The sequence below is a fragment of the Desmodus rotundus genome, chromosome 7, assembly GCF_022682495.2.
Source record: "Desmodus rotundus isolate HL8 chromosome 7, HLdesRot8A.1, whole genome shotgun sequence".
NCBI lineage: Eukaryota > Metazoa > Chordata > Mammalia > Chiroptera > Phyllostomidae > Desmodus > Desmodus rotundus.
The window spans coordinates 136,986,089-137,009,840 of record NC_071393.1 but is presented as its reverse complement, the minus strand read 5'-3'; the positions used below and the strand labels follow the sequence as shown (position 1 = coordinate 137,009,840).

The 23,752-nt window shown below is 60.0% G+C and overlaps 1 protein-coding gene across 3 annotated transcripts; it reads left to right on the top strand.

Annotated features, from left to right (window-relative positions):
* Positions 1–520: 520 nt before the first annotated feature.
* On the top strand, positions 521–11,721 carry CDCA4 (cell division cycle associated 4). 3 transcript variants are annotated; one of them, XM_045201924.3, is made up of 3 exons: positions 521–867; positions 1,424–1,489; positions 10,095–11,721. In XM_045201924.3, exon 3 carries the CDS (start codon positions 10,101–10,103, stop codon positions 10,788–10,790), a length of 690 nt encoding a protein of 229 aa, XP_045057859.1. In that variant the 5' UTR covers positions 521–867; positions 1,424–1,489; positions 10,095–10,100; the 3' UTR covers positions 10,791–11,721. The 3 variants fall into 3 exon arrangements, with proteins under 3 accessions (XP_045057859.1, XP_024424207.1, XP_053784772.1); XM_024568439.4 differs by lacking the exon at positions 1,424–1,489 and having other exon boundaries at positions 525–867; XM_053928797.2 differs by lacking the exons at positions 521–867; positions 1,424–1,489 and adding an exon at positions 4,886–5,091.
* The last annotated feature ends 12,031 nt before the right edge of the window (positions 11,722–23,752 follow it).

Sequence of the window (23,752 nt, the reverse complement as noted above, 5' to 3'; positions counted from 1 at the left end):
CACACAGGGCGTGCGCAGCTGGGTCCATCCCGTGGCCACCCACCCGTGAGCCCTCAGCCCCGGGCCGCGTCTGAGAAGAATCGTGAGCCCGGTGACACAGCCGGCCATGCCTCCAGTGACAGTGACACCAGCCAGAACCTGGCCTCAGTGCCAACCCGCAAGACCGGTGGGGCAGGGTGGGCATCAGGGTGGGAGCGTGGGGAGGGAGCCCGAGCTCCTGGGTGGGATGGGGACCACAGCACAGGGGCAGCCTGCCTTCCTACAAGGCGTGGAGCTCACACCTGCTCCCTGCCACCCACCCGCCATTCAAGTTGCCTGTGCGCGTCCCACTCGGATGGCGGCACCGTAAATTCAGACACTGTGATAACTGGGACACAAGGCTTGGGGGACGTAAGGTAGGGCCGCGGCTGCGGAAAACAGTCCCGGGCTCCCCAGGTGACCCAAAGTGGCGTCACCCTAGGACCCATTGGTCCCACTCCTAGGATCCGCCCAAGAGACGGGAAGCGCACGCGCATGCTCACAGCGTCCCAGGTGGGACCTCCCAGTTGTCCACCCAGCCAGGAACGCGACAGCGGCGCGGACACCCCAGGACGTGCAAGAACCTCGAAAGCGCGGCCCTGGGTGCGAGATCCCGGACTCAGAGAACCCTGTCAGTAGGACGCCCTGTCTGCGCGGTGCGCGGAGCAGGGAAGTCTATGGAGACCGAAAGTGATCAGCGGTTGCCGGGGGCTGGGGACTGGAGGGGCGATGACCGACAACAGCTAAGGGCACAGGGTCCTTTCCGGGGTGATGGAAGGTCCTGAAAGTGCTGTGGTGGTGGCTGCGGGTCTCTGAACCCCTGAAAACATGACTTGTGCACTTCAAAGGGTGAGTGTCCAGCATACACCTCAAAGAGGCTGTTTTAAAAATAGGCACATTAGATCCCTCCCCCCAGACTGCAGCCCAAAGCCCCTGCGGGCCTGCCCATTGCCCCGTGGGGGCTCTGGGGTGTTTGCAGGCTGGGGCTCTCATGGATGGCCCTGCTGTAAACCCCCCCAATGCCGGTTTTCTGGGAACGTGTGCAGGCACTTGCGCGGGCACGTCCCTGGGAGCAGGAGTGCTGAGTCACAAGCTGTGGGCGCCCGCCATGCGGGCCTCCAAAGCTGGTCCCAAAGTCAGGCTTTGCTGGCTTTCTCCAATACTGTCTCGGCTCTTCTTTGCTCTTTGCATTTCCATATACGTTTCAGAATCAACCCGTCAGTTTCCGTAAAAACAGGTTGCTGGGGGCTGATGGTGGCTGCAGGGGCTGTGAAGGTAGAAGTCTGCAGAGAGCCCACACCTTCACCATGGGGGGTCTTCTGTTCTGAACACTTGGAGTATCCTCTTGTGCAGAGAGCCAGCCATTAGTTTCTCTCTCCACTGACCTGTGCTTTTCCTGCTTCAGGTCTGGCCTGTTTGCTGTTAGACACCCCTGCTGGGTGCTGGCTGATGTCTTGATGCTCCGCAAACGGTATCACTAAAACTTTTTTTAAATAGAGAAAAGGTTCCTAACTTGCATATTGATTTTTCTGTGTTAGCTGTTTATCTGATGGTCACACTGAATTCTTTATTAATCTAATCCATTTATCTGGAGAGTTGCTATGCACTAAACTGCATGCCCTTCAAATTCATATGCTGAAACCCTAGCCCCCAGTGTGAGGATCTTTGAGGCCGGGGCTTTCAGGAGGTAGTTAAGTTTGAATGAGGTCGTAAGGGTGGGGTGCTAATCTAACAGGACGGGGCTCTTGAAAGAAGAGGAGGAGCCATCTGTCTCCCCTGTGCCATCTGCAAGCCCGGAGGACAGAGCTCAGCTGCAGCCCATCCCCCTGGGCAGCTCGATCATGGACAGAACTGCAGGAAACGAATGTCAGTGGCCTAAGGGGCCCTCTGTGGAATTCTGTCGAGGCCCTTGAGCTGGCTGGGACAAGATTCCTTGCATTTCTACATTCCAAACCTTGTCTCTGGAAAGAATGATTTTAATTCTTCTCAGGTTCTGTGCCTGTTGTTTCTTTCCCTTGCCGCCTGGCCCACGTCAGGCTGGCCAGCGCATGGCCTGGAGGCAGTGGGGGCGCAGACGCACCTTGCCCTCATTCCCGTCACAGGACAAAGCCCTGGCATTCACACCATTTCCCTGTGCACTTGCCCATGTGAGAGACATCTGAACTGGCAGAGTGTTTATGAGTTTATTTGAGCCAAAGTAACGACAGTCGTTGAGAAGCAAAATCTCAATGGATTGAGAAAACGCTCCTGAGATTTGCAGTTTTGCACCTGATTTTATACATTAGAATCAAAGGAGGAGACATAAGGTGTGGGGGGTGGGGGTCACAGGAATCCATGGGTGATAGATTAGGGGACAGGAGAAAGCAAAGTGCGGGAATCTCTGGGATTAGATAAAAAGCAAAATGAAGAGGCATATACTTCTTTTATATTGGTGGGGACAGGCTAGTAAAGACAGCCCATGGAGATGGTGTGGGGAGGGGACAGGATACCAGGGAGGGCTCTGGGTTCTGGAGCAGGCAGGTGAGCCCTGGGGGGCTGGAAAAGGAGATCGGGCTGACATTTCGAAGGTATGTTATCCTCAATCTGAAAGAGGACTGACAGGCTCAGTTAAGGTAAAAACTGACCTTTTTCAAGGAAGCTACTGGCCTAGGACGTGACTACCTGCCACGACCCGCTTGCAGTTGGGAACTTTTCTGTTCAGACTATGTGGCTCATTTGGTCTCTGAGTTTGTCAGGCTGCCCCATGCTGGCTGCCCTGGGCTTGTCGTATTTGGTGCGTGGCCCCTGTCCATCCACACATTCTAGCATTTCCTACAACTTTTTGTAAATACACTTTACTGAACCAAAGGGAGTTCCCTTGCTGCGCAGTAAGTGAGTGATTCTCCGCCCAAGGACAAGTCTGATGCTACGCTAGCCCTTGAGGTCCTGAGAGGTGATATTGAAATCCCTGGGGTTCCCTGCCTACTAGTACTGTCTGTTCTCCAGGGCACAGGGGCCACACCGCACAGTCTAAGATGTGCTCTGTGGGGGAGCCCAGGCCATCCAGGGTGGAAGCCCCATCCTTGGAGCCTGCCTGGACCTGCCCCATGCACCTCTCCCCTAGCTGACTTTAATCTCGTTGCTTTCATGGTAATGAACCCTGATGGTGTCTGTTGTCAGCAAGCTTTGTGAGCCCTTGCAGTGAATTTCTAACGTTGGCTGGTTTTGGTGACCCCTCGGCTTGCAGTGGGCATCTACAGTGAGTGCCTTTGCCGGCTGGTCCTCGCATTGCACCTGTGTGTTCAGCTTCCTAACTTGTTCACAAACGTGTGTTGAATTTTATTGGGTGAGTCTTCTCCACCCACTGAGTTTTTCCAGTGTTTGCTCCCTCGTTTTATTACTTTGATGAATTCCGTTGGTTGGATGAAATGGGAAACCGACCGCCCCTTCCTGGGATGAACCCAACTTGGTGTTCTCTTTCTTACATGGCACTGGGTTTGATGTGCTAGGATATTGTATGGAGTTTTAAAGTCTGGCCTTAAGAGAGGCGAGCCTGTAGCTTTTCTTTCCCGTCACCTTCTGAGGGGTTAACGCCGAGGTTCTGTAGGCCCTCGAGAACTAGCTGGGGAGAGTTCCTCCTGCACCCTGCGCGGGCTCTGGGTAAAGTGGGTGCTGTTGCTCCTGTTGGAGTCTCTTTAACGGATTCCAGTTCTCCTTGTCATTAAGTTTCTTGACTACAACAGTTACTATTTCTAAAAAAACGGTAACTCCAATAGTGGGGCCACCCATGAGTCTATTTCTGTTATCTGTTTTTTTTCCCTTGTTTATTTATTCAGTTTTTGGACATTTTTTTTCTTGTGTCCTGGTATGCCTGTTTTTTATTTTTACGCTGGACACTGTGGGCGAGAAACATGCTGAAAGGTGGCTCTGAAAGAAACCACCTTTGGTGCTTCCGGTCTGAGAGCCTGCGCCGCCCGGCTGCCTGCGTGGTTCCCACCTGCTTCCCACCCGCTCAAGGGCATTTTCTTCTCTGCTCTGAGCTGTGCTAACATCCTTTGCCCAGTCTCTCCTGGCTTGTTGACCTTGTCTTCATTTACTGAATATGTGTGTATTAAGGAATTTAATCTTTTGTGTGGCATATACTTAGGAACCTACTCACCTTTTACACCTGTAAGTCCTCACATTTGTCACAGTCGTTGTCTTTCACCCCAGGACTGCGACCTAATTGGACCTTCCACCCAGCCCCGCCCCCCACTCTATCCTCAACAGTGAGCCTTTTGAAGTGCATCTCAGGACCGCACATCTCAGGACCGAGCCTCTGCTGAGCGGCCCTGCGGGGGTCAGCCTCTCGTCGAGGGGAGCCAGGCCCCCACCCCGCTTAGACTGTGCCAGGCACTGTCCTGGCCTCAGGTTTCCCATCCGACGCCCCTCGGACCCCAATTCTCTTCCTTCTGCCCCTGGGGTGTCTCCTCGATGCCCGCATGGTCATGTCCTCAGCTGCCAGCACCGAATACAGGACAGTCGTCACCAGCACTCAGATATGTTACTTGGATTAATGAATTCAGGATTTTGTATCCTATTTAAGGCCCTTTCCAAAGAAATTTAAAGAAAAAAAAAAACACTTCCCCCACTTTTCACTTTTACGGTTTCATTGGTTCCATGTAAACTCGGAGGCCTCCCGTGGTGACCCGGGCTGTCCAGGAGGCTGCTGTCCTACCCCGCCCCCCCCACCTCCCCGCCCCCCCTTTCCCCGGTGCCCCTAGCTTCCTTCTGCCCCAGCGAGGTCTTCTCGCACTCCCGGCCCGGCCCCGCCCCCAGGTGGCCCGCGCAGGCGCACTCCGGCCGCGCGCTGCGACCTGGGAGCTGTCCGGGGCGGGGCGATGGGGCGAAGGGGCCCAACGGCCAACGCGGCCGCGCGGGAACTCGGAGGGCAGGCCCCGCCCCTGGTTTGAACCGGAGGCCCGGCTTCCGAGCTTAGCCAATCCGCGGGCGGGGCGGCCCGCGCCGGGCGACCCTTTGTGGGCGCTAAGCGGCCCCGCCCCGGCTCCGCCCCTCCCTCGGCAGCGGGCAGTGGCGTGGACGGCGGGCGACCAGGTGAGCGTTGGGTCCCGGCTCCCGGTTCCTCCGCCTCGGCGGCTCTCGTCGCCTTGCGGACTGCGGGGGGCGGCCTGGGGTCTGGGACGGCGGGGAGTCAACACGGGGCGACCCGAGTCTCCTGGGGGTCGAGGGTTGGGGCGCGGCAGGCAGGCCCTCAGCGGAGGGGCGCGACCCCGTGGACTCCCGCCGGTGTTGCCACAGCCTCGATTTTCGCTGTCCCGCACCCTCTTAGTCCCGAGCCGCAGCTCCTTCGTGGCTTTAACCCAGCCCGGGGCTCTTGTTGATCCGAGAAGCACTTAAACTGGGTGGGGTAGGCGGCTCGTGCTGTGCTGGCCTCCGCGACGGAGACCCCATCCTCCCTCCTCCCTGCGACTTAGGAAAGGTCAGTTCCGGCCCCTCCTCCTGGTCCCCAGGAGCCGCTCCTGCGGGGACTCTGGGGCAGGCTCTTGCCCCTCTGACTTAAAATGCGCGGCTCTGACTAGAGGGTCCGTGGCTGCCCGACCTCTTCTCGCACTCATCCCCTCCCCCTTCCCCCCATGCACCCATTCAGTCACCCACCCGTCCACCTGCCCTGCCACACACCTACGGCGATCTACCACTGGCTGTGACTCCAGGTTTCCTTCCTAATCTGCAGTCCTTGCAAACTGCGGAGTGGGTGGTGGATGTCAGCAATGGAACACCTGAATTGCATCTTAGGTCCTTTCAGCAAAACACGGTTTTGCTGGCGATACAATGCCCTCCTTAGCAACCCAGCCAGAGTCACCTTTCTCTGGGGCTGGGGAGAGCAGGGTGGCCCCCTGTGGTTTGCGTTCTTCCCCTGTGTTTCTTGGTTTTAACTACTTTGTAGAGGAATACCAAGCATATTTGGCGATGGTTTCCCTGCGTCAAACTGCACTATGTCTGATTTCCCTCCTAGCTGGTCAGGGAGGGCCCCAGCAAATGATGCTGGCCTCGGGGGGTCTAAAGCTGGCACTCCGCCCGCTTCCTGTGCCGCCTCCCTTAATAAGGCTTCCCAGTCCAGTGGAGACTGACCAAGGGGGTGGGGTGGACGGGACAGTCCCAGACCCCGGCTGGCGAGAAAGCTGTCTGCGGTGGGTTCCTAGTGTTTGGTGTTGCCCTGCTGCTCGACACAGCCAGCCAGGGGGGTGCCAAGCTGTGACTTGGAAAAGTACCAGGAACTCGCTTCCACAGCTCTGAGGACAGCTTAGCTCCACATTTGCAGAAGCTCATTGTCCCCAAAATAGGGTCCCCAGGAAAAGGGTGCCCCAGGTAGCAGCTGGCTGGGAGAGCTGTGGTCCAAGTGGCGGGCTCCCCAGCTGCGTTTCCTCAGCCGGCGGCCTGTGTGCTGCTCGCTGTGGCACAGGACCCCCATCCCCTGTTCTTTTAAAACGAGCCAAGAAAAGTGCTAAGTTCACTTCTTATCAGCTTCCTACATACAGCTGCTTTGTGTTCGAGTTTTGCCATGTGTTCACATTAAAGTTGAAATGCAGAACGAAATGTCAGTGACGACCTTTGCAGGTTTTAGCTTGGAAAGAGGATGGGGAGGTAGTTCGCCTTGCTGTTGGAACGAGTGTCCAGGCAAAGAAAGTCTGTGTGTTTCATTCCAGGTCCCAGAAGTTCCTGATGTTCGCTTTGTAGCGACAGCTTGTGAGAAATGTCAGTCCCGCAGTGGCCGGGTGCCCGCCCCCCCCACCAATTAGGACATCACATTCTCTTGCCTGCCGCTCTCTGATGACTGATGACGTATTTCACAGCAGACCTGATCGTGTGACAAACTGGGAATGTTGAGTTGCCTTAAAAACCCAGGGCTCACAGGGTGCCTGGCAGGGCCGAAGGTCATGGGGACCAGCTGGGTCGGAGCCCGCCCAGTCCTACCGCTCAGAATCTGGGGGTCTGGCCTCCTCCAGCCTAACGCCCCTGGGGTTGTGTGGTGGGCCTGAGTCTGCCCTGCCTCGGAGGGGCTCTGGGTGAGCCTGCAGGGCCCTGGTGGCTCCGCCCCGCCCCCCCCCCCCCCCCCCCCCCCGCCCCGTGAACTCAGCCCCTCCTTTTTCTCTGACTGGTCAGCTTGTGGTCTGGAGGATGCCTAAGGGCAGTCCAAGTAGGAATCTGCTTGGAAGGTATTTACTAGAGGCGCAGCTAGACCCAGCCAGCGCCGTCGGAGAAAATGGAGGTGGGTGATGCCTAACATTGTGTGGTCATAACTCACCGCTGGCTGGGGCTCTGCAGGCGGCCCGCCTGGGGGTGAGGGGCCTGGACACCCCCTGTTGGACGGGTGCGGAGCCCAGCAAGGGCTCTGTGCCGGCACCTGCCGACTCCCCAGACCCAGGTGTGTGAGGAAGGTGGCTCTGGTGACCGCATGCACTTGCGCTTATGGGATTGGACAGGCTGAGTTGTCGGTCGGTGGCACTTTCTTGCTGACTTGTTAACCAAGCAGCTGCTGAGGGTGCAAGGTGTTTGGGAGGAGCAAGAGGGGGCCACCAAGCATGCCCTCCTCTGGCGACCGGCCTGGAGCCCTGGTGAGCAGTGGGGCCAGGTCTGTGGGTGTTGGGAGAAGGCAGGCTCCGCCCAAGTCCCTGTTCCTCAGCGCTGTGTAGGGCCCTGAACTGCGCAGATGCCGGCATGCAGCTCCCAGGGCCATGAGGGGTTGCCCAACCAGCTCCCTCCAGGGAGGTGCTCCAGGGGCCAGTGCTGGGACTCCAGATGGACCCAAGTCAGAGCTCCTGTCCCTGGAGCAGGGGGAGGAGGTGAGCGGTGGAGCACCCTGCGTGACGGTCCCGAGACCACGTTTGTATGTTGGGATAAATGAGCAACTGTCAGAACTGGGAGCCTGTCCCTGACAAGGACAGTGGCCAAAGAAGAGAGCAGGCCCTGTGGTGAGGCGGGCGCCACAGACCAGAAGGTGCTTAGAGATGGTGCAGGCGGGAGCCTGGGAGACGCAGGCCTTGTACTGCAATGCACTTCCTGACCCCCTTCCCAGGGTCACAGCCAGGACAGCCAGGGTGGAGGAACAGAAGGTGGCTCACTGGGGACTGCCCAGTGGTCCCCATACCTGCTTGGGCCAGACTGGGTTGGGGAGGGGAGTGCTTCCTGGTGGGAAGGGGGCTCAGGGCACTGGGGGGTCTGGGGAAACGGTGGCCCCATGAGAGTGCTGGGAGATGTCCGGCTTTCCCTGGTGGGTCCTAGGTTGGATGTGGGGGGGTGTGGTTGCTGTAGAGGGAGCGGTTGGCCTCCGGGCTGCTGCCCCGGACAGAGATCTGACTCCCCGAAGGTCTGCCAAGGCATGCAGCCCCCTGGCCGCCCCACCAGCCCTCATGGCTCCCTGGTCTGTGGAGACCCTCGGATCTGCTGGGGAGCGAGGGACTAAGGCTGTTGCAGTGAGTTTGGTCGGGACCCTGGATGAAATCAGTTGTTGGGCACAGTTGGAGTCTTAGGTTTTGTTGGAAACACCACTCACAGCAAAAGTGGCAGTGACTCGCTGCAGAAGAACCCTTGGAAATTCGTCTTTGTCCTCAATGCAGGTGGGGCAAAAGTAGGTTTGCAGTTGTTCGTGTGGAAGATCATGCAACAAACCAGTAATAACAAGAATAAACTCTGCTGCTTGCACTCAGAACTGGAAGCCCGCTTTGCCCACCCTGTACTTGGCAGTGTTAAGCTAGTGACTTTCGAACAAGTGCTGTGCAGGTTGCATTTGCTGCTGAGACAGAGCACTCGAGCCTTTGTTACCAGAAGCAGTTGGAATGTTGTTGAGTGTTTTGGTGGTAACGTTCCCTTCTGGACGGGCAGTCTGCTCTGGTGTGCAGGGTGTCCCGGCAGAGGTGGCAGGCGGTGTTGGCGTGTTGGCGAGTTAGACCTGCCGACCGTTTTGGGGAAATTCGTCTTGTAGGGAAGAAACTGGGGTCAGTTTTTTTAATTTTTTGTTTCCAAATAATTATTGATCTACAGGAAGTGGCAAAGAAATATCCAGAAGGTCACCCTTTCCATGCTGGCCACATCGCTGAACTACATGGCGTGTGTGTGGTGTGGGCGCCAAGGTTCTGTGCCCTTAGGCTTGTGCCACTGCCATCGGGTCCTGTCCACGCCTAGCCCACTCTGCCCAGAAGGTCGCAGTGATGGGGTCCGTGGTCCGTGTGCAGGCGCAGTTCCCCTGAGGGCCATGCAGGCACCCGGTGCACTGGCGCCGTGGTGGGGTGGGGGTGGGGTGGGCCCTGAGCACAGCTGGTACAGGGTTTTGTAAGCACGTTGTTTTTCATTCCTGGGGAGAAATGCCCAGGCCACTTAGTTTTTGACAATGTTACATACATGGGAGGTGAGCCTTTTTCTGTCTGAGGATGGGGGAGGTGGGGCCCCGGCCGGACCCCCCTCCGCTGCGGGCCGCCTCCAGCACCATCCATGGGGGCCACAGGATCCGTGTTTTTACAAAGGAAATACAAAAATGCGAAAATTTGCATATTAAAGATCCTAATCCTCTGTATGAATATCTTGAATGATTTATTTGAAACAAAAATGTTTAGCTATTTTACACCCCTGAGAAGGGAGAAACAGAACAGCTGGAAGGCCTGACTTTTCCTAGGAGGGGCGGCCTTGTTGCGGAGGCCCCGCCCCTCTGCTGAGCTGTGCTGCCGGTTCAGGTCCCCTCCTGTCACTGCTTCTCCGAGCAGACAGTGGGCAGCCCTGAGCATCTAGGACCTGCAGCCGGTCTGTCCGGTGTCCTTGCGGCATGGCACAGTTGGGTGGTCCCTATCCCTGGAGCTGTGATGAAGGTTCTCAGCCCAGCTCCGTAGAACCTCTTCCTCCCGTTTTGAGTCCACTTGTCTTTGCCGATGGAGACCTTCTGCTCAATTAGAGATGGGTGTGGTTTGTGCCCACTTTCAGTCCGAAAGACAGCGTGAATGAAGGATGCACACCCAGCGACCCTCGCTCTGTCTGCCTCTCTAGGGCCTGGAGCTGGCCTGCGAGGGGCTCGGACGGTGCTAAAAGGGTGTCTTCCTCTGTCTCTGCAGGACACGATGTTCACCCGAGGGTTGAAGAGAAAGTGCTGGGACAACGAGGAGGACGTGGAGGGCACCCCGGCCGCGCCATCCTACAGCCTGCAGCGGCAGTCGCTCCTGGACATGTCCCTGATCAAGCTGCAGCTGTGCCACACGCTGGTCGAGCCCAACCTCTGCCGCTCGGTCCTCATCGCCAACACGGTCCGGCAGATTCAGGAAGAGATGACCCAGGATGGGGCCTGGCGGCTGCCGGCGCCCCCAATAGCGGGGCGGGGGCCGCTGGACCACCTTGTCTCCACAGAAGTCCTGTGCCGTGCGGCGTGGGAGCAGCAGGAGCAGCGCCCTGTGCCTGATCTGCCCTCAGAGCTGCCCAGGGCCCCAGGTGCGCCGGTTCCCGGGAGCGCGCAGAGCTGCATCTGGGAGGCTGATAGCTCCCGCGGACACAGAGGGAGCTTTCCCAAGTCGCTGGATCAGATCTTCGAGACCCTGGAGAGCAGAGCCCCCAGCCCGGTGGAAGGGCTGTTTGCCGACGCAGACAGCCCCTACTACGACCTAGACGCCGTGCTGACAGGCATGGTGGGCAGCAAGTCGGGCTCCGGAGACGGGCTCCAGGCCTTGGCTCCCGCAGGTGCCCCACCCCCCGGCACCAGCTGCAAGCGGGACCTGGGTGAGCTGGACCACGTGGTGGAGATCCTGGTGGAGACCTGAGCCTGCTGCGCAGGCCCTGGTCCCATGGGGCCGGCCCTGCTGCCCTGTGATTATAAGAAGGTGCAGGTCCGGAGCTGTTTCCTGCAGGCTGGTCACCCTGTGGCCCGCCATGCCTCCTCTGCTCCGAGCCCCACAGCTCCGTGGAGGACAGGCTGCCGGCTGCCTGAGCCTCATTCAATGTTAGGTAAATTTTTTAAAATTAAGTTTTATATGTGTTGGGCAATATTTTGGCTTAAAATATATTTTTTAAACTTTTTATACATTTATCTCTTTAGACTTTTTCAGCTATTTTCTTAAAAGTATATATTTTCTATAAACATCCTCTGCTGCTAATTAGAAACATTTATCACCTGAACACTGGCAGTTGGCGTGTTTGATTAGGGGTTGCTCTTCCTCACAATCGCCACGCACGGCTGACCTCTCACTGTGAGCCGAGGGGGCCTTGTGTGCTGTGACGGCCGGGTGGCGCGTGCCCAGAGTGGTGACCGGAGCTGCTGTGGGCGCCTCGCCGGCCTTCGTCCCTGATGGTGTGAAGCGTAGCTGGTTAGGGATTAATTTATGGCTATTTATGTGTGAGTGTCACTGGGCAGAGGTCAGATGCCTGTCTGGGACCCCTGAGGACCGGTCCACACCAGCTCCAGTGAACTGGTGCTGGGATGAAAGAGATGGGGACATGTGCCGCTGGTGGCCCCTGGACAGTGAGGGGGACTGACAGTGGGGCTGGGGGGCACCTGCCTGGACACCGGACCACCGACACCTTTTGTCATCTGTCTCCAGCTTACAAGGGAGGCTGCTCTTCCCTTGCATCTCCCGTTTCTCGTGCCCTTCCTCCCTCCTGCCCTTTGCCAAAAAGGCTGTTTCCTTTGCGCATGTGATCATTCTCCGGTGGAAGCGGTGTGCCCCTCACTGTATTAAAAACTGTTCAGCACAACGGGTGAGAGTGTTGCTCGTCTACCATGTCGTCCTTGAGTGGGTCTTTTTCCTGGGTCTGTTCAGGGCCCTTGTGCAGCTGGGGAAGCGGCCAGTGGGACCACATGAGGACCCAAGGAAGAGGGTCGCACCCCTGGAGTTGGCCGCCGGGAGGAGCTGGTTGAAGGCTGGGTGGTGGGGCTTGGCAGGGCTCGTAAAGTGACTGCAGGGGGCGTGCAAGATAGGGCGTGGCCCTCAGCATCCATGACTGCTCCCTTCAGATTGGGAGATTGTCCTTTCTAGTGGAAAGCAGGTTAAAGGATATGGGTCTTAGAAGCAATAAACTCAAATCAGTATTTTGTGTCCTTCACGCATTTCATGTTTCAAACACCTGTTCAGTTTTGGAGTAGCTGTGGTGTCAGCTGGCCAGCCTTCAAAGTATAAAACATGCAGAGAACACAGGGAGGGCTGGGCAGGCCTGGGGGCTCTGGGGTCCCTGCTCGGATGATACTCCAGCATGCCTTCCTGCCCTGGCAGGAACCTCTCCCTCCCTTCACTCTTCTGGTCCTTTCTCAGCTGCCCATCTCCGTTCAGGGCCCTGACGGCAGAGATGGTTCTCCAGGAAGGAACGGGCCCATGACCAGCTGCCGAGATGGGATGGAAACACGTAGGACAGGACGCAGGCCCTCTGGGCTCCTGGGCAAAGCCACTGTGCCCCCGCTGCCCCGCCTTGTCCCCTGGTAGAGCATGAGAGCTAAGCTGCGCACAGTGCAGGCTCCGGGGACGGCAGCTCAATGTGTGCACAGCATGTTACCCTTCTGTTTGCTTTCTGACACACGACTGAGCAGCTGCCGGTTCTTGGCTGGGAGGGACCTGGGGTCTGCCTGCCCCCCAGGCTGGCAGTGGGGAGGGAAGAAGATGGGTGTGGGTGGGTGAAGCCCACAGCCGGGAAAGGAGATTCCTGGGGTTCACAGCCTGGCGGGGCAGCTGCCAGGTTGTAACGTCTGTGGTCTGATACACGCAAGGTGCGATTTGGGTAGCGGGAGACAAATTACCGTCAGGCGGGAGGAACGTTCGCTGTCAAGAAGGGGAAATGGTGGAGACCCTTCAGGAAGTCACTCAAGTATCTTTCAGTGGAATCTGAAATTCACTGGGGTTGACTTTTTGTAACTCTTTGTTTCTCTTCTAACTCAGTCTTCTCTTTGTGTGATTTTGTCTGTAGTTTTGAATTCTTCTGGGGGGAAAAAAAACCCCAAATGTATCCCCTGCAGCTGTGTCCCCTCCCCCACCCTCCAGCTCCCACAGGGAAGTGAAGGATGGGCAGGGACATGCATTTGCTGCTCCACGTCAGAAAGGCCAGGCGGGCGGGTGGTGGTCCCGCCACAGGGTCCAGAGCAGTGTGCTTCTTGTGTCCTTCTACCTGGGGGTCTGTACACCTGTGGGGCTACCTCCAGCTGTCCCTGCTGACCCCAGCCTTCTATGCAGAGCCGGAAGACGGTCCTCAAGACTCCGTTCTGCACATATTTTGACACACGGCCATCCCGGGCTCTCCTCTCCCCTGTGGGGTGAGTGGCCACGGGCCTCTTTCCTTGCTTAACTCCATTACTTAGATTTCTTTGTTCTCCGGCTCTGGATTATTTTAAACCATGATTTTCTGGCTGATTGGGCCTAATGTGGTTGGGGAGAAAGACCACTTCTCGAGACCTGTGTGTCTGAATCAGGCAACCAATGGACACTCACGTGTGCAGGCCCCTCCCAGGACAGAAGCCCCCTCCTAGAGCAGACCAGTTGGGCCTCTGACTGGGCTCTGCTTGGACGGGAGGGAGGGGACGCTGTGGCTCCTGGCTTGGTGGCCGGTGGGTGGCCGCACAGTTCACTGAAAGTGCTGCTTGCAGAGGCAGAGCCTGAAGGGCCAGCACTGGGTGGGGCAGCATTCAGATTCTGGCGCTGGGCTGAATGGGGGTCTGTTGTGAGGGGTGAGGGAGGCGCCGTGGAGACGGCACCCCAATTTGAACCTGGGTGTGGGGTGAGGCAGGACACATCTGTCCCCAGAGGCCCTCAGCCCTCGACAGTGGGAATGCATTTTAATGAAGGGAGAAGTAAGTGACCCAAACACGGAGACCCAGGCAGCCAGCAGGGCACCTCCAGGTGGCTCACCTTGGTCTGGCTCAGGGCTCTGCACCAGGGCAGATGGAAACCACGCCCCTGGACCTCTTTGGGCTCTTTGAGCTTGGAACCTTCCAGAACATGCCCCTGGCCCCTGGAAAGGCTCTGGGGACACAGAGCATCTTTGTCGTCTTTCTCAGCCCTCCTGCACAGGCAGGGGGAGGGCATCTAGCTCCTGGCTCTGAAAGTGCTTGGCCGCCACAGGCTCATGAGCTCATGTGGCCTAGTCCCTGCAGTGCTGGGGGGCCCCTGGGCCCTTCGACCACCCCCAGGCCAGAGCTGTCCCCCCTCAGCCTCCTGGTCAGGCTGTCACCCCTTCACCCCCCACGTCCTGTTTTCCTGGCACCAAGACACAGTCAGGCGCCCCTCATTGGGCCTCTCCAGCTCCTTCTGGCCCAATGTGGCCCCTGCACACCAGCCCGCTGTCTCCCAGGTGGGTGGCTCTCCGAGGTGGGCTGTGGCCATAGGTGGCTGGCACCGTCTCTGGATCCCACCCATGCCCCCCGGAGCCCGTCTGCACCAAGATCCCTCCACCTTCTGGGCAGCATCTACTCTGAGAACTGGGGAGAGGTTTTCCTGGCAGCAGGGCCTGCTCCAGAGTCATCGGGAAGTGGATGTGCTGTCTGCGTTCTGAGGAGCTCTCCAGAACGTTCTAGGTTCAGAACTGGAAAGGATGCATGAATTAAAAGGCAACCTCAAAAGCCTTCAAAACATGAGCAGAGCAGGGTACCTGACCGTTTAGGGCCCTGCAAATGGCCTTCCTCCAGGCAGGGGCCCGGCTGTCCTACTATGTGCCCACTTGCCCCAACGACAGCCACTGCCCTGCAGAACCCCAGCGTGTGCTCCTCCCCGGCTCTGTTCCCTGCTTGAGCACGTCCCTGGCACCCAAGGACTCATTTTCATAACTGGACGTCCCCTCCGGCCAGGTCTCTCCTGGTCTTGTTCCCCGACGGCCCCACATGCCTAGACCTGCACTGGCGCCAGAAAGGCCAACTGACGCGATCGGAATGCTTGCTCCCCGAGGGAACGGACAAGGAATGTCTATGTGACACCCGCTGTCACCTGGCCACCGTGGGAGGGATGGGGAGGCACATGACTGCAGGAGGGGACAGAGTTCCAAGTGCCTGGATCATGTCCCAGTCACTGGCTTTAGCACCTGGAAGTAACATGGACCTTCTGCCTCTCCACATGGTCTAGCCCCGCCCAGTCACACTGCTGCCAAAGGCCCCTCTGCCCACCTGCTGGTCTGGGCCACACCAGGGGAAGCAGCTCATCCAGAGGGCTCCCTGACCACAAGGGCAATGCTTCTCATATCCTCTGGGCTCCAGGCCTTGGTCCCCAGGCCTTTGCCAGGGGCGCCTTAGGCTGGGTACTGGCTCGGGCCCCAGCAGCAGCTGGCCAGGCCAGGAGGGCCTGTCTGCAGAGCTCCCTGACGAAGCCTCAGCCTGCTCAGCAGAGCATGGAGGGACCGGGGAAGCTGCTCACCCAGACTTGCCCTCCTACCTGTCACTCAGTCCATTCCCAGTGCCCAGTGCAAGGCTGTCTCAGAAAACAGCCATCCACATGGCTGGGTTTGGGATGTCCCCGGGGTGCCTGCCCCAGGGGGACACAACAGGCCGGCCCTCTGGGCTGAGACTGTCCCTCCAGGGCACGGGGGTGTTTTCTCTGTCTCAAGATCACTGCCCAGGCCCACCCATCTCCCCCGCACCCCCAGCACTTCCACTGAGACCCAAGGAGCTGGCACCCCCAGCCCACTTCACTTCAGGGGAGCTTGAGGGGCACTGGGGGGACTGGATGTGGCTCCAGAGGAGGGGCCTTGGCCAGAACATCGCTCAGTGCCAGCTGGTCCTCTGCGGGGGACTCGGGAGAAACAGTGCCCTCTTTAAACGTAAAAACAAAAAGTCTCATGTCTCCATTTTGTCAACCCAGAGTGTAAATGGGGAGTCGCTATAAAACACCCATCCCAGCCCCAGCTCCTCACCACCATTTACTCGCAGATCCCAGGCCCGGCTCGTCTCCACCGCTCACCTCTAGGAACTGACACCTCTAAGGCAGAGATGTCTTCAGTCACCTGCTGGACTGGTGCTTCTTGAAAAGCAAACCTACAAATATCCCCACTGCTGAGAATGGGCCGAAAAAGAAAAGACAAACACACCTAACTTGGGAGAAATACACATGGAATGTCATTGTATTCCAAACACTTAATTTTGGTACAAATGAAATTTGTAAATGACTGTAACGACACCACCACCTGGCACACTCATCCCTATGAGTTACCACGTCTCCCACGTGTGAACTGGCTGTGAAATCCATCCACACAATGAATAGGGCGATTCTCAGCCAAAGACTAACGACGTTGAGTCAGTGTCGGTGGCAGTGGGCGTGGGCAAACAGAGAAGGCTGGGGGGCCAGGCGTATTCCCACGCGCCTCCATGCAGTGCAGCGGGGTGCCCCTCCTGCTCTCCGCTGGTCATTCTTGCAGAGTTCGCGGGACGCTCAAATTGTTGGATACATCAGTCGAGCTGGAAGGCAAGTCCTGTTTTCAAAACCTGCAGCGTAAGCACAGAGCTGACTGTGCGGAACATGGATGTCGGCAGAGGCCCAGGGAAACACTGACTGGTTTAGAACCCAGACCATCCGTGCCTACGACCAGCCAAACCTTCTCGCGGCTCCCTTCCTCCTTTTCCTCTTTTTGTTCTTGTGGTGCTTGGGGTGGCCTGCCTGGAAAGAGATGGCAGGGAAGGGGCCGAGGCAGTCCCGGAACAAGCAAACACGGGCGGCGAGGCCCGGTCCGGCCGGGTGCCCGGAGACAGCCGCGCGCAGAGTCCAGCAGGAGGTCGGGGTCGGCGACTGAGGCCCCGGTGGGCCCGGTTCGTGACTCCCGGGGGGCGGGCTCCGACCCGCACCCCCCTTAGCCGCACCGCCTCTCCGCATGCGAGCGCCGCCAGCAGCTCACACCCCCACGCCGGGCTCCTGCCGGTTGCCTGGCACGACGCGCACGCACCGCACTTCCCGCGTCGCCACGTGAGGTCACGCTCTGGCCCGCGCAGGGCGTGGCGGCGCCAGGCCCCACCCCCTGCACCCGGTGCGGATGCTGCAGCGAGCGAGGTTCCTGCTCGGCTGTGCTAGCTCTGGCCTCGCGGCCCACGCGGCCCACAGGGCTGTCGGTGTAGCTGTGTGATGTCTTCTCCGCAGGCCGCGGGGGCACAGCGGCCGTGTGTCTTGCCGACTCCCCTACCTAGTACTTCCCAACGGGAAGGCGGTGAGTGTCCGCTGTCTGAGGGCGGAGAAGAGGCGCCACCCCGCTGCGGGCCGGCTGTAGCTCCCCGATTCTACGAGGTCACCGGCACCTCCTGCTGCCACCACCCCCGGGCAAGGGGCACTAGCGGGCCAGCTTCGCCCTCCTGCCTGCCCCGTCCCAGGCAATCCAGGCTTCTCACCCCCCACGCAGTCCCCCAAAATCAACCTTGGGGAGGGGGCTGGACCCCAGCCTCCCAGATGCAGCGGTCGGGCCCTGGCCCCGAGTCTACCTGCGCATCCACGTTGCTCTCCGCCACCCCACCCCCCACACCGGGCCTCCCTGGGTTCTTCCTGAGCCCCGTCCTGCCTGCATGAATCACCCGCTCTCTCCTTGGTCCTTCTCAGCCAAGCTACTGAAAATATTAATTTAAAAAGCGGCCAGATGAGATCATTCTCTGAACCCAGGACCGCAGCCTCCTGCCCCCACCCCTGCTTCGCGAGGGCACAGCAGCCAGCACTGCGGTGTGCGAGCGATGAGGTCAGACCGCCCAGCACCGGGCAGACAGCAGCCTGACGGTGCCGGAGGGTGGCCAGACGTGGCTCTCCTGCTCAATGTCACCTGGGGACAGGGTGATCGGCCCCAGGTGATCCTGCTGCCTACCCACTGCTGGGACCCCTCGTCCACTGTCCTTGTTGTCCTCACTGTCCAGGGAGCTGGAACGGGTAGCAGAAGTGTTGTTCTCAGGTGCAGGCAGGGAAGCTGAGGCCCAGGCCCAAAGGCCTGGGTGGGAAGTGCTGCTGGGGCTGGAGCCAGCTCTTGCGAAGTCCCCCACACCCTGTCTGGGCCTCTGTGGAGAGTGAGCACAGCACTGCGACCCTCGGGGTGCAGGGTGACATGACCAGGCACACAGCATTCTTTGGCATCCCAGGCAAGTCCCCGCCCTGACCCCCAGAACCTATGAACATGGGACCTTACAAGGTGAAGAGGACTTCACAGACGGGATTAAGTTAAGGCTCCTGAGATGGGGAGATGGTTCCTGGTTATGCTTTGGAGCCCAGTGGAATTGCAAGGGTCCTTCCAAGAGGGCGGTGGGAGGAGGTAGGTGAGGGTACATGGCGAGTAAGTGGTGATGGAAGGAGACTTGACTTGGGGTGGTGAACACACAGTACAGTGTACAGAGAATGTGTTACAGAACTGTACACCTGAAACCTATATAATTTCATTAATCAATGTCACCCCAATAAATTTAATTAAAAAAACATGGGGAGGCAGAGGGTCATTGTCTGAGAGGGGGTGGGAAGAGGGTGGAGTGATGCAGGCCGGGAGCTGCGGAATGCCCTTGGCCTTGAAGAGCTGAAAAAGGCAAGGACACGGACCTCCCCTGGAACCTCCAGAAGGAACAGAGCCCCCCCACCCCCCCGCAGAACTGTAAGAGAGTGAGTGTGTGTTGGGTTGGGCCTTGCACACGTGGCTATTTGTCACAGCGGCCATAGGAAACTCATACGCTGGGCAACCCCACTGGGGAGGTGCTCTGGGAGGAAGCAGCAGACGGGACCCCGACATTGGGCACCCAGCCCTGACTGCAGCCCAGGTAGCTGATAGGTGGCCCCTGGGTCCTCAGGCCAGCATCCGGATAGGCAGACTGGACACAATGTGGGGTACCAGCGGAAGGCCAGGCCTCCATGCAGGTGGGCAGTACAGGCAGGGGTTCAGTGTTAAAAGCCCTCATCAGCTGGGGGAGATTGGGCAGAGGGGCAGGTCCCCATTAAAGTTGGAGTACAGGCACACAAGCCACAACCCCCAAAGGGCCGTGGAGGGGGTGCATACAGTGTGATCAGGAGAAAGGCCACATAGCCCTCCTAGACCCTTCTTGGGAGGGATGCCTTGCTCCACCCGAGCCCCAGCCCTGCTGAATGGGGTGGGGGACAGTTGTGGAGTCAAGCCTTCTGTGTCCCAGCCTCAGGAGGAAGGGGCCCCACAGCATCCTGGAGCCTCCCAGCATCCCTGGTACATGGTGGGGAAGGGTCCCTGCCCCAGGAAGTACTGCTCCCCTGCTCCCCTGGGGCCCTCAGATCCCGATTCTTGGGTGGGTGGAAGAGGGTACCCTTCCCCAGGTGAGTGGGCACTCAGCTTAGGGGGGAGTGAGGCAGAGGCCAGGGGCCAACAGCCCTGGAGCTCTCCCCCACCCTTACATGCGAAGGGCTGGGTGGGAGGGCACATGCAGCTGAGGGGGTCCAGGTGCCCCATTGTGCCCCTCTGGCTGGGCTGGGCTAGGGCAGGGCCAATGGCAGGAGCTATTTTTTGCTTATGCTGCTGCGGCTGCTGCAAAGAAACATCAATCATTGATGCTCTGGGCATCTGCTGCCTGGAGAGGTAGTGAGCCCCATGTAGGCGGTGGGGGCAGGGTGGGGGCCCTGCCCAGGAGCCAGGCTGCAGAAACATGGCTGGCAGCCCCGGCTCCTCACCCTGACTCCTGCAATCCCAGCCTGGGGGAGGCTGCAAGCAAGCCTGGGGCTTAGGCCGGTGGGCGAGGGCCAGGACTGCTGGCGGTCCCCCGAGTCCCTGGCATGGTGGTCTTGGGGAGGCGGTCGGCCTATCTGTCAGGTGGAGAGAGCACTGCTGAACCACCATAGCCCCCACCCTGTGAGTGGCACCCAGGGGTGGTGTGGGGGGGCTGGCTGTGAATGGGGCCTTGTCTCTGTGCCCTGGGGGGACAGCAATTCCTGAGCCATGCCCAGATGCTGTAGTCTTCTGAAGTAGGGCATCTGTCCCCAGAGGGGGACATCAGGATGGGGCTGGAGCTGGGCGTGGTGACAGCAGCTCCTGGCAGCACAGGGCTCTGTGGCAGGCACAAGGCCAGGCCTCTGCTGGGGGTCAGGACAGGCAGGGGGCACAGACGGGCTTTCTAGGTCCCGGCCGGGCCGCTTTCTCCCACAGGGTCTGTGATCCTGGGGCCAGGCTGGGGCTTCCAGGGCCCTGCAGGTGGGAGTGGGGGAGGAGGAAGCAGGTCCCTGTCTGAGCGGCCCGGGGGCAAGAGCAGACTTGTGGGCCGTCTCCCTCCCTCCGCATGCAGTGGGGCACAGTGCCCGTGGGCTTGGATCCCTCCAGAGATAAAACAGGCACATGGGGCACCAGGGGGTACATGAGGTATTGGGGGTGAGCACAGCAGCTATGCAAGTGCCTGCCTCAGAACCGTCAGGAGAGGGGAAGGGACAGCTCCTGGGTGGGGGTCCCTGCCTACCCCCATGCTGAATCTGGAGCTTGAGCCAGTGCTGAGTCAACTCCTCAGCTGCTGAGTGAGCAGGGCCCCAGCAGGGTGGCGTGAGTCTGCCCAGCCCTCACCAAGGCCTAGCGCAGAAGTGGCCCCAGGGAGGGTCCCTGCCCCAGCCTCCTGCAGGCCTTGTGTGGCCAGGGGTCCCAGGGACCACCAACGGCACAGGGGCCAGCAGCTCGTGGTTCAGCATCCCCTCAGTGGCCATGTGAGGCCCTCTTCCCTGGCCGTGCTTAGGCGGGACAGCCCTCAGCCTCCCCAGCCAGGGCTGCACCCCCTCCCCACAGAGTGGGGTGCAGCCATCACAGGCCCCTGTGCATTGTGCTCAACAGTCAGATGTCACTTTGTCACACAGAGTGAGGCCATTTCATTTGGGTGGGTGCCCAAAGTCCCCACAATTTCAAGGTCACATGCTGAATGGGGCAGGGGACACAGGGCTAAACCCTAAGGTCTCCTGAGACCGCCCGTGTCCCCAAGCCCCATGGCCAGAGGGGCAGGCTGAGACCTGTGATGAGCCTGAGCAGAGGCTGGACTTGACCCCCAGATGAGCAGAGCACGGCAGGCCCTGGGAGGCAGGCCTCCTGGGAGAGCGGAGAACAGGGGAAGACATCAACGCAGGAAGGGTGAGACCCATGCCCATGTCCCCACCTGAAGGACAGGACTGTGCCCCCCATCATGCCATGGGCCTGAGACACAGGAGGCGGCCAGGGCCCCAGGGCCCCTTCCCAGCAGTGACATGAGCATCCGTCTGGCCGGCTGCTGGAAGGCTGCCTGGATGCAGCCAGCTAACGGGAACCGCGGAGCATGAGTCATCCAGCTGCAGGCCAGCCTGGGCCACGCCAGCCCCGTGCCTCCCAGGGCACCCAGGATGGTGGGCACCTGTGTGTGGGCACGTGCATATCCCAGCAGGTGTGTGCCTGTCTCAGGGTGCAAGGGGACGTGTCCGAGGAGATCTGTGTTTGCGTGTTGGGGTGAGTGTGTGTTTAGCCTGCGAAGTGTGTGCGTGCCCATCCATCTGTCACCGCACCATACCCTGGCAACTCCAATGAGTGGCCCTCCTGGCCGGTGGCTGTGCTCCCCTGGGTCCGTTCTGGCCCAGGCTGTCCACCCCGGCCCCAGCAGGACTGGCACCTACAAGGTGCCCTTACACCAGGTGGAGCCTCCGCTTACTCCCTGCTTCCCTGGGGACAGAACTCTCCCAGGCCTGTCCACTGCCTGCCCACTCCCCCAGACTGTCCCGCCCCAGCTCTCACCACGTCCCCTCTGCCAGCTTCCAAAACACCCCTCCTCTAGCGCCGCCCTGGTCTGGCCCCTACACCCTTGAAGGTCGCCTGCCTTTAGCAGTTGCCCCAGGCACCAGGGTGGTCCTCCCTCAGCCCCCACTGCCCCCAAAACCACTGGGGTTTTCACAGGGGGAACTGGCCCGGGGCCTCTAATCCCGGTCCTCTGCACACGCGCTCCTCCGTTGCCTGCGTCCAGAACGCTGTTCCTCTCTCCTGAGGCGGTAGCCTGGATTGCCCGCCCTGGAGAGTCTGCTCCGAACCTTTCAGGACCTGCCCTCGCCCCAGGGCTGTACCGTGCAACCCAGGATCTAGCACCTCCAGACCCGAGACCCCAGGGCAGGGGTCAGAGATCAGATCACAAGTCACACCCTCCTTCCCCACTGCCCCCCAAGCCGCCCGCACCCAGCTTGGGACAACAATGTCCGTCTCCGGACTTGGAGGTGTGACCTCGGGCGCGGGTCGCATTCTAAAGCTTCAGCACAAAGCATGGAGACCCCTCCCTGGCAGGGGTCCAAAGTCTACTCTCTGGACACAGGCCCGGGCAGGCGGGTGGCGTTGGGCGGGGCCAGCTAGGGGCGGGGCTGGACTGCTGAGGGGGGCGGGGCGGGGTCCGACTGCAGCTGGGACTTGCCTGGTTGCTCCGGGGATGGGGCGGGGTGTCGAACCTAGGGGGCGTGGCCCGAGGCCACCTCCCTGGTGGAGGCGGGTGTTGGGCAAGGTCTGCCGATCGGGGGCGGGGCCTGGAACGCGGCAGCCAATAGGCTGAATGAGGCCGGCTGCACTACCCGAGCTCGCTCCGCAGTGGCCCGGTGCGGGCTGGGCGGGCCTGGGCGGGGCTCGGGCGGTGGCTGGGTCGCTGGGCGCGGGCTCTCGCCGCAGTCCGAGGCTGGCCCTCAGCGGCAGCGCAGGGCAGCAGAGGTCGAGTGCGGCGCCGGCCTGCCTCCCTGCCTCCCGGCCGCCCGCGCGCCGGAGCCGGACCAGCGACTGGACGCGACGGGCCACCGCCGGCCCGCACCGCCCGGCCGCCAGGATGTGCGACTGCTTCCACATGGTGCTGCCCACCTGGCCCGGAGCCCCTGGCAGTGGTGCGCGTCCTCCCCGCCTGCAGCCCGCTCCCCTTGGGCGGGTGGGCTTCGTGCAGGGGCGCGCGCTGTGCTGCGATGCCGGCCGGGGTGGGGGCACTTGGCGCGGACCGGTCCGCAGTGTCGCCCTCCTCTGTGTGCCTCGGGGCTGCTCGGGTCTCTGCCTCCCTCCTGCGCGAATCGCCTTTTACCTGTCCCTGTCCCTCAGCCTCCCATCCCTCATTTTGTCTCTCCAGGTCGCTGATTCATCTCTGCCACTCACTCTATAGCTCCCTGCCTCTTTCTCTGTCACTGTCCATGTCTGTCTCTCCCTCTGTCACTGTCCCCCTGCTGTAACCCTCTGGGAAGTTGTCTTGTCCATGGAGGTGGCTGCCTGGGGAGGGCCACACGTGTGAGTGGGGTGTGAGGGCCGTGGGTCACCAGGCCTGCCGTCTGACACGTTGTGGGGATGAGCAGAGTTAGAGCTATTGGTCTTGGTCTGGGGCTGTCAGGTCCGGCTGGTCTGGGCCCACGGTACGGCTACTGTGTCTGGGTCACTGAGTAGGCGGTGGCTGTGGCAGGAATGGACCTGACGTCTGGGGCTTGATGAGGGACCTGGGGGGGGTCAGAGCTCAGGCCGTTGTGCTGGGCGAGGGAAGGTGGGTGTTGCCCACAGGGCAGTATGCCTCCCTCTGTGCCTCTGGCCATAGAGTGAGAACCAGGTACTCTCTGTCATCTGGTTCCAGGGCCTGGGTATCTCAGCATCTTGGAGGGCAGGGTGGGGCAGGTGCCGTCCTTCCAGCTACGGGGTCTGTGACACAGGTCAGTGATGCAGGTCAGTAATGCAGCAGCCTGGCCACACCCAGGACACCTGGCCAGCTGCCGGCTAGGGAGCTGGGGCCAAGCCATATTGGCACAGGCTGGACCCCACTCCTTGGGGACAACAGATCAATGATGACAATGACGCTGCTGATGCACAGGGGCGGGGGCCCCTCGGCCTGGACACACCCCTCTTGTCCCCTGTTTGCCTG

Coding starts and splice junctions, on each gene's coding strand:
- CDCA4 (XM_024568439.4), top strand. CDS start 847: ATGACTTGTGCACTTCAAAGG. Junction 868..10,094: donor TGACTTGTGCACTTCAAAGG/GTGAGTGTCCAG, acceptor CTGTCTCTGCAG/GACACGATGTTCACCCGAGG.